We start from the raw sequence: 10,828 nt of genomic DNA, 5'->3' as shown, positions 1-10,828 counted from the left end.
ATATATATATATATATATATATATATATATATATATATGGATATATGCATATCTATATATACATACATATTTATACTAGCAGTTCCACCCGTCTTTGCTCGAGCCCTATGTACTCTTCATAACTTTATGTGCATATATATATATATTAAAATGTGTGAATATGCTTTTCTATATAATCGGTTTCCTTAATATAGAGAAATATAGTAGAATAATAGGCCTCCTTAATATAGAGAAATATTAGTAGAGACCGCAGAGGTCGAATTTTTTAAAACTTTGACCCCAATTTTGACCCCTTCACCTTTATTGTTTTGGGTTCAAATTATATTAAAATGTTGGACCCATGTCCAAGTAACCCACATCTAAAATTTCAAGTGTTTTGACCCAAAATTCGTGGAGGAGTTTGGTAGAGTTTAGAAAGGTCCACTCTGTAAACTTTGACCTTTTGCCAGCCAAATTTTCGCCCCAAAACTTATTAAAAAGCTTGCTGTATGTCTGATACTCTTTATGTAAAATTTAAAATGTTTAAACCCAAATTTGGCTTAATAGTTTGCTAGAGACCGCAACTTTTGGACTCTGACCCCTTGGAAGCCAAAAAAAAAACGAGTAAAAAGCTTTCCCTATGTCTGAATACACTTTATGTAAAATTTCAAATGTTTCAAATGAGATATTTGGTAAAGACCGCAGAGACCAATTTTTTAAACTTTGACCCCAATTACGACCCCTTTATATTTATTGTTCTGGGCTTAAATTAAATTATAAAGTAAGATCCATGTCCAAGGAACGTATATCTTAAATTTCAAGTGTTTAAACCCAAAATTGGTGGAGGAGTTTGGTAGAGTTCTCAAAGGTCAAATTGTTGAACTTTGACCCCTTAACAGCAAAATTTCTGGCCAAAAACCGATTAAAAAGATTTTCCCAAATCTCAATATTCCGTATCTAAAATTTGGAGTCTGTAGACAGAAAATTGACAGTTATTTGGTAGGGAAATGTACACAGACAGACACACATTTTCACTTTTATAGATATACTAGCATTGCCCGGGTGTTTTTAGGTGTATGTTGAGCAAAAAAAAAAAGCAGTCAATTTTTATAATTTGACCCCTATTGACCCTTTAACATTTATTGTTTTGGGCTCAAATAAAGTTATTAAGTTGGATCCATGTCCAAGGAACCTATATCTAAAATTTCAAGTGTTTAGACCCAAAATTGTTGGAGGAGATTTGTAGAGTTCTCAAAGGTCAAATCGTTGAACTGTGACTCCTTAACAGCCAAATTTCTGGCCGAAAACTAATCACAAAGATTTTCGAAAATCTCAATAACCTGTATATCAAATTTCGAGTCTGCAGACTGAAAATTGACAGAGTTATTGCATAGGGAAATGCACAGACACACACACACACTGACACACACACAGACACGTTCACTTTTATGTATATATATAGATAGATATAGATTGGACACAATACGTAGTAATGATTGAAAAAGTTTCAAAAAAAAAAAAAAAGACTCGTGCGCCACCACCGAGAATCGAAACCAAAACGTTCAGCTCACGATTTATTTTTGCCTCTGTCGTCAATGAGTGGACTACGAAGACATTTATAATGCAAGGCTAAAAATTAAAACATGAACCAATAGCTACTATATTATGTATTCCTAATGTCGGCGTTCGACCTTCACCTGGCAATTTTTTTTTTTTTTTAATTTTCACACTTTTACACCGATTTTCCCGGTAAAACACAAATATAAAGTTTTGCAATACCTTATATATGGATTCAAATACCTTATATATGAAGTTTCCTGTCTGTAGACCAAAAACTCTAGGAGGAGTTTGGTAGGAAAAATTTGTTAAACAAAAATATATACGTATACATAAATATATATGGACACAATGTTGCGTTTACTGTAAACTTTTTACGCAAATATGCAAGTATAAATCATGTATAATATCTGCATGAATATAATTACACGTAATAGTTAAGTAAAGATGATCATGCAATAAGAAGACAGAATAAACTAATAGGGAATTAATTAAAATGAATGTTTAAAAGAATATGCAAATAGGCTAGATCTTTTTCTAGTGAATGCAATTCCACAGCTATATATAAGAAAGTTGTATTTTCTTTTTAAATAAATAGAAAAGAGGGTTTTTAATATGAATATCAATACACACATAAAAAAACGAATTTATAGGTGTGTATGTATATATATATGTATTTATATACGTTTATATATATGTTTGTATATATACATATGTGTATGCATATATATATATACAAATATATATGTATATATACATATATATACATATAGATGTGTGTGTATATACATATATATATATGCATATATTTATACATATATGTAAGAACAAGTACTTAATCAAACATGTTAAAAACACTTTGAAAAAGAGTTAAAACATATTTAATTTTAAAAAGGTAGCACAAAATAAGTCCTTAATCCGCAGAGTTTCAAAGAAATACTTTCCTTCTCATCAGAGGGTAGGGATTAGCAATGCAGGATCGGATTAGTGAAGTAGGGGGAATAGGCTGTCAAGGCTGATTTAAGGAAAATGTGTCAAAAATGACTCGTTTTTCTTAAATCAGCCTTGACAGCCGTGTTTTAAAATTTCTCCATTTCTTCTTTCTACACACAATTTATCTTTCTTCTAATAATATTATTTGAACCCATTCCCTTTTTTCCTTGTACTCATTTGTGAATTATTCCACAAAATTCTGCCTTTTGAATTACTTTGAACCATCTTCCATTAACGCAATTCCTTTGGATTTTACTTGTGGAAATGGAAATTGAATCAACTTTTTTTAGATTTTACCATTATTGCATATTTTACCCTTCACCAGACCATCCATTCACATGAAATCATCTTTTTCTTGTCCCTATCCCCCATGCTTCACTATTTTTTACCAAGTAAGATCTATGACTTACTTGTAGTTTCATTGAATACTCTTGCAAGCAAAATCCGATCCCGCATTTTGCTAATCCCTACTTTCTGATGAGAAGGAAAGTATTTCTTCAAAACTCTGTGGATTAAGGACTACCCACTTATTTTGTGCTCACTTTTATTGAATTTTAAAAAAAATTAAATGTTTTTAACTCTTTTTCAAAGTGTTTTTTTAACATGTTTTATTCGCTACTTGTTCTTATTATAAGCTCTATTTCCTATTTGGTTTCATCGAGCTTTTACATCTGGTTGAGATTACTTTATAAATATTAACACTTTAATATTTATAATATACCTTAGATTTGCCATCTTGGATTATCTTGGTAAACTTAGTTGTAATTCTATACATATATATATATATATATATATATATATATATATATATATATATATGAACAAATGATTAATAAAACATGTTAAAAGACATCTTGAAAAAGAGTTAAAAACATATTTGATTTTAAAAAAGGAAGCACAAGATAAGTGGATAGTCCTTAATCCGCGGAGTTTCGAAGAAATACTCTCCTTCTCATCAGAGGGCAGGAATTAGCAAAATGCAGGATCGGATTTTGCATATAAAAGTATTTAATGAAACTACAAGTAAGTCACTTGTAAATTTACTTGTAAATATTAACACTTTAATATTTATAATATATTTTAAGTTTACCATTTTGATTACCTTGGTAAACTTATTGTAATTTTTATTTTTATATATATATATATATATATATATATATATATATATATATATATGTATGTATGTATATGTATATATATGTAGTAGAGATTTAGAAGGCTATCACAATACAGCAGCCCCAGTACTCTGCACCTGCTGATAGGACAGCCTCCTTAGTGGTTAATCCAAGGTTCAGGACCCTGACTATCAGGCGGGTAATGTCAGCCCAGATAAAACGTTTACCTCCAATACCCTTACTAGTAACATGACCACAAGTATAAACATAGAAGCAGAAAATTTCCGACATCTCAGGCTACTGTTTTACTGTTTACGAAGTACTGCAGAAAAATCACTTATTGGAAATGAGGACTGTGGGACAAATAAGGAGAAGCAAGAGTTACTGGAGCTGCCGATAACACATCCACAGTTCATTATCTACTCTCCATTAAAAAAAAAAAGGTAAGAGGGACTTATTAATATCTACTTAATATAAGTCCGTTGCTCCATTTCCAATTTAGGATGATATTTGAAAATAGTCTCCCCTCCCATATTAATGCTATTTGTTAGGATTAAAATGAGTTTAAGAAAATTAACACTTATCGCCTTGTTTTTGACATCTTGTGTTCCAGCACAAGTGACCATATTTTAGATGGAAGTGTGAAGGGTAGTTCTCTTGCTCAGATATTTTTTTTTTTTTTTTTACAAAGGCATCACCACATTATCAAGGCCCAGAGGCCACTCAAGGATAAGGGTTAAAGAGTGTACAGTAGAAGTTGGTCAATATAGTAATCATTAGTAATGAAAATTTGGTAAATTTAATAACTTATATGGAACGGCTCATCAAGAACTTATTTACTTTAGACTTGAACACAACCATATTGTAGTCAGCCGGAAAGCAGGAAAACGGAAGACAATTCCACAGGCGTGCAGTTCTAAGAAAGAAGCTTTGTTCATGGAATCTACGTTTAGGTTTAGGCACAGATAAAGAGTGGGGGAAATTATTGATAGTGTTTACAGCTAGACGAGTGTTTCTTGTGAAAGTTTGGCGAGGGGGGACCATAGATTGAAGCTCAGTTGAACACTTTCCATGAAAATAACGATACGTCAGAGACAAACTCGCAACATCTCTTCTGTGAGATAGAGGTTGCAAGGAGGAGAAAAGGACATCTTCTACGAGGCTACGAAGTCTATTTTGAACTCTATCAAGGCAGGACAAGTCCTTTCTAGCAGCTCCTGCCCAGATGTGGCAACAGTATTCCATCCTTGGACGTACCTGGCTCTTATATAGGTAGAGAATAGCATCAGCAGTGAGATATCTACTGGATCGATAGAAAGATCCCACCATTTTTCCAGCGGCCTTGGCAACAGATTTGATATACGTGTTCCATTTAAGATCAGGAGTAATGGTCAAGCCCAGAAGCTTGTCAAAACTTGAGGCCTCCTGAAGACGAGAGCCAGTCATTTCAATTGATGACAAATGTGAATTAGAATGATGATGTAAAGAGAGAAGCTTGGTTTTAGATGCATTAAAAGTAACCAGCCACTCCTTTCCCCATTGTACTACATGCTCAAGATCAGAGGAGAGAGAATTGGAGAGAACTTGGTCGTTTACTGTCTTAGATGTGCTACCATAAATGGTAGTGTCGTCAGCATAAATGTCTACAAATGATGTAAGGATATGATTTGGAAGATCATTAATGTAGATCAGGAAAAGAGTTGGGCCCAGGATGGATCCCTGAGGGACACCGGCATTAATACTGTGAGCTTCTGATTTTTGCCCCTCAACTACTACTCTTATGAACCTATCAGAAAGAAATGATTTAATAATTGAGAAGACTTTTCCAGCTATACCATAGCTAGCGATCTTATGAAGTAAACCTTTATGCCATACCCTATCAAAGGCTTTAGATATGTCAAGAGCAATTGCCCTAGAAAGATTGCCACCGTCGAGAGATTTGCTAATCCTATGCGATATAACTGTAAGGACATCTGCTGTAGATCTAGCAGAACGGAAACCATATTGAGTGTCACTAAGAAGGTTATTTTTGTTGAGATGTTTGATTACTTCTGTATTTAACACAGATTCTAGCAACTTACTCATGACGCACAGGAGACTTATTGGCCTGTACTGAGAGGGGGATGAGCGATCACCTGAATTCTTAAATACAGGGCATACTGATGAGATTTTCCAGGGAGATGGGAAACTATTCTCCTTAAGACAACGTTTAAACAGTTTTGTAAGTATGGGCGCTAATTCAGGTTGAAGTTTTTTGAGTACTATAATTGGAATACCATCAGGGCCAGTTGCTTTACTCGAATCAAGGTTTTTGATTAGTTTCGCAACATCACGTACAGATATACGTATATCACATAGCGTGTTTTCTGATACAGGAGGAAATATTGGGGGTTGGCGGTCTTGGTCGCAAAGGGTAGAATTAGCTGCAAAGTTCTTGACAAAGAGTTTGGCTTTGTCTGATGCTGACGAGATTACCTCAGGTCCATTGATAATAGTTGGGATGGAGCACACTCTTCTGTTCAGGATTCTGTTTGCTATTTGCCAAAACTGGTGGGAACCAAGCCGCTTCTCAGCTACTTTGGACTTAACAGATTGAGCATACAACTCTCTTGCGTTCCTTATTACTTTCTTACAATGGTTGCTGGCAGTCCTGAAAACGGCTTTAGTTTCCATACATCTATTACGTTTGAAGCAGTGGAAAAAGTGATTTCTGTGCGCAATGGCAGCAGCACATTCTGGAGAGAACCATGGCTGGCTGTTAGGTTTTTGCTGAAACTTTTTAGAGGGTATGAAATGGTCAATACCTACAATTAACCATTCAGTTAGGTCTAATACTATAGAGGACACATCCTTTTTAAACATGGAATGCAGAGGTAGATCAGATATAAATGTACGGAAGCTATCCCAGTCAGCCTTAGTGTATCGATATACTGTACGATGAAGAGGTACGTCTGGGGACTTATTACATTTCATTTTTATCTTAATTGATACAACAGAGTGGTCGGAAGATCCAAGAGGCGACAGAACAGAAACTGAACATAGTTCAGGGCAAGTTGTGAGAAAAAGGTCTAGTAGGCTCGCATACTGGCCGTCATTATCGGGCACACGGGTAGGTTCCTGAACAATCTGAGTGAGGTCATAGGCAATGGAAAAATCATGACAGAACCTCCCCTCATCATCGGTCTTGTTTGAGTGGGTCAACCATTCGACGTTGTGAACATTGAAGTCTCCACATACGTGAATGTTAGCTGAAGGATAAGTAGAAAGGACTTGGTCAATTTTCTCAGATATGCTTTGAAAGATAGTAACTCCGCTGTTGTGGGGGCGATAGAGAGTAAATATAAATGCAGTAGTGTGAGCTAAAGCAACCCGGAAGCACATATAGGGTAAGTTAGGATCTTCCCTGGAGATGTCCCTCCCACATGGAAAGCTATCTTTAATATAGGCACATATTCCATGCCCATGGCGATCTTGGGGGTCAGATTTAGAAGTTAAGTTAGAGTATTCTGAAATTGCAAACTCATCTAGGGAAATAGCCTGTCCAATGCCAGTTTCACTTAAAAATAAAAGGTCTGGTTTAGTCTCCTGTAATTGGGTTTCAACCTCTGGAAGGTTAGAACGAAGACCCCTGATGTTGGAGAAGAAGACATGGTAGTAGGGGTCTACGTTGGAAGTTGGAGAACCGGGTTTAATCGTGTATTTTTTCTTGAAACTTGTCATGATGAAATTTTGGAATTTGTGGACTAGGTCGACAGATTTACTTAGAGCAGGACAGAGAGGGGAAATTAAGAGAGAAAAAGAAACAAAGAATTTTTTTTTTTTTTATTTGTAGCTAATGATAAGGTAAAGCCGTAACAATTACCCACTAGTATGGCATCGAGAGGCCCCACCAGAAGCTACTGCATGGTCCAGATTCCATTCACCAAATGGCAATACAGCAGCCCCAGTCTATTTATAAAAGATAGAATTCATCTTTCATATTCCACGCACATGCGCGTATGATATGTTAATTTTAGTTTTTTATATATTTATTTATTTATTTATTTATTTATTTACTTGTTTTGTTTTTGTTTTGTTTTTGTTTTTTTGCTTTAAATAAAGTTCTAACTTCTAACATAGAAAAAATAAATTCCCGTTCGTGTTAAATTCAGAAAAAAAGTCTTTATATAAGAAAGTAAAATGGACAGCTTATATTTCTTTTTGATTCTGGATGACAACAAATTTCCTCAGTTTAACACTATTTCTAAGTTCGATGGGAAAATTTATTGGTTTGCAGGTCATTCAGACTCCTGTAGATTTCTAGAGATTCATCTTGGGGTCTCCTTATTGTCTGAACAACTTTGCTTTTTATTGAGTTTAGTTTTAGTTTGTTCCTTCGTTGTGACTTAATCTGTCTTTTTTATTAACTTTTTCTTTCTTCTCTTCAAAACAGAAAGAGTGGTGAAGCAATTTTCTTTCTCTTTTTTCTTTTCCAGACAGAGAGTATAATCCAATTTCACATCTAACTCTTTTTAACAATTTGTTTTTCCTCATTTGACAATTCACTGCAAGAATCAATTTATTTGTCAACACCGAGATTTGTCAGCCGATATTTTTTAGCTTACTTTTCTGAGAATTACAATTCTGCTTTTTTTCTTCTTAGTCATTATGATTTGTGAGAATCATAGCTGCATAGGTTCAATCAGCAGCAGCTTCACTCAGAATGCTTAATATCGCCACATACAAGGTGGAATAATAAAAGTGTTGCCTTAAAGAAAAAAACACTACAATTTTATTTTAAAACTTTTATTGAAAAAATCAATTCAGATGATTTAATTATGTAGTACAACTGACATCTATTCAATGTAGCCGTCTTTAACCTAAATTACCACCTCAATATGGGTATGGCACTGGGAGCATGCCTTTTCCACAAGCGTAAGCAGGAGCTTGGTGAATACTTGGTGGATGGCGGCGATCAGGCTGACTTTAGTGTTGTGGGATGTTATGTTGGTGATGTTCTCGACGTATGACCAAACAAAGTAGTCTAGCAGGTTCAGGTTGGGGGAGGGGAGGCAGTGACAGAAGAGTACAAAGTCGTAACACTCCTTCTGAAGTCAAGCCTGAGTCTCTTTGGACTTGTGGGTCAGGACTGAGTCCTGCTGCCACACCCAGAGTTTGCTAGCAACCACCTGATTGCACAAAGGAATCACCGCACTCTTCAGCACATCCAGGTACAGGATTTTAGTGTTTACTTTCAAGCCGATTTTGAAGATGTGAGGTAGCATAATGTGGCCCTCACTTGAAACTACACCAAAGACCATAACCATGGGGCGTCCAATGCGTTGAGCTGTGCCCTCAAGCGTTGAATCGTCTGGATTTACATTTTGAGTGTGCTGGCAGTAGTTCTGTTGTCATAACTTTGATTGGTATAAAGTATTTGTACAGTGGCGCACCTCCAAACTCGCTCATTGAACATTGTGTCACTTTCAGACATGATAAAAGGCTCTTATCACTCCTGGGATTTGTACACAACTGGTCAATTAGTAGATGGTCTGCAACAACAAAAGAAAGGTGGTTTTCATCAAACAGAAATGGAATAATGTTGTCTTTTCTAGGGCAACAATTTTATTATTCCACCTTGTATATGTATATATGTGTATTATATATATGTGTGTGTGTGGAGGTGTGTGTGTGTGTGTGGGTGTGTTTAACTCTTATAATGTATTGAATATAAAGGCAATTTGATTGTGCTGTGTTATATTCATTGTAGCCATGTTGGCTTCTTCATCTTTATTTTTTTTAATTATTTAAATATTTTATTTTGCAGGTTGGGGATCCCTGGGTCTGTACATACTTGAGAATTATCCCAGATGCACCGTCACCTGCGTCTCAAATTCAGCCACCCAAAAGAGATATATTGAAAAAGCATCTGGTGCCAATCGATATCGACTGAAAGTCATTACAGCTGACGTGAATACATTTTCGACAAGCGACCGTTTTGATAGAATCCTGAGCATTGAAATGTTTGAACATATGAAAAATTATAACTCCTTGTTGCAAAAGGTCTCGTCTTGGCTTCAACCTGATGGCCTTTTATTCATCCAAACGTTCTGTCACAGACAGTTCCCTTATGCATTCAACACAAAAGGCGGTTCCGATAGCGAATGGATGGCAAAGAATTTCTTCACGGGCGGCATCATGCCATCAGCAGATTTGTACTTGTATTTCCAAAGAGATTTGTTGACAGTCGATCAGTGGGTCATCAACGGAAGCCATTACGCCAAGACGTTGGAATGTTGGCTGAGGAAACTACACCAGAACAAAAATAGAGTTGTTGAAATACTCGAAACTGCTTATGGAAAGTCGGCCAGTCAACACCTTTTTAATTGGCGTTTGTTTTTCATTTTCTGTGCAGAAGTTTTCGGGTACAAGCAAGGCAATGAATGGCACGTTATGAACCATTTGTTTCGAAAACATCCAAAATGTTCTCTTTGATATTTAAAAAAATTAAATTTGTAATTAATTCTTAATTAATTTTTAATTAATTTTTAATTAATTTTCAAACACGAAATCAAAAAATGCTTATATTTCTTGTTTTGTTAACAATAAAAATGTGTTGATTAAACTAAATAGGAAGCGAATCCATGTAGGAGAAGGACAAATTATTTGTGAAATGATTGTTTTTATGAAACTTTATCTCTTACATCATTCCACGCGGAAATATTTTCGTTGATTGAAGTACAACTATTACATTAATTCTAGATGTTATAAAACTTGAACAAATTGTTGAAAAAAAAAATTAAATTAAAATTATTTCACTAATAAAATCCAATACTTTTGACGTGTTATGTTTTCAATATTTTCAATGATAAAAATCTATTACAAATGGAGATTACTGTTTTAATATTGGATAAAAGTGGGGATAATGTATATCTATTCTGTTGTCATGATACCATTCTCCTGAACTTTATATTTTCTTTTAGGAATGTAATATCTGTTGTTATGAAACCGTCCTCCCAAGTATTATTTCCTCCTTAGGGAGGTGTCAATGTAGTATATGCGTATTCATCATATATATATATATATATATATATATATATATATATATACAAATATATAAGCATAGGGAATATATTTTAGTGATAATAAGAATAGCATTATTAACAATATTGAGTAGTTTAAACAGGTTCAGTATAATTTTATAT

The 10,828-nt window shown here is 34.7% G+C and overlaps 1 protein-coding gene across 1 annotated transcript in view; it reads left to right on the top strand.

Moving 5' to 3' along the window:
- Positions 1-10,464, top strand: part of LOC145279879 (uncharacterized) — a 65,818-nt gene extending 55,354 nt beyond the window's left edge. The window contains exon 2 of the mRNA XM_080131338.1: positions 9,451-10,464. Within this exon, the coding sequence (XP_079987464.1) occupies positions 9,451-10,118 (668 nt within the window). The 3' untranslated portion in view covers positions 10,119-10,464. The remainder of the gene's footprint in view (positions 1-9,450) is intronic.
- The last annotated feature ends 364 nt before the right edge of the window (positions 10,465-10,828 follow it).

This window comes from Euprymna scolopes, chromosome 7, assembly GCF_053919585.1.
Source record: "Euprymna scolopes isolate OS-2025 chromosome 7, ASM5391958v1, whole genome shotgun sequence".
NCBI lineage: Eukaryota > Metazoa > Mollusca > Cephalopoda > Sepiida > Sepiolidae > Euprymna > Euprymna scolopes.
Note: the sequence above shows the minus strand (reverse complement) of the source record. Positions and strands in the feature narration are given on the sequence as shown.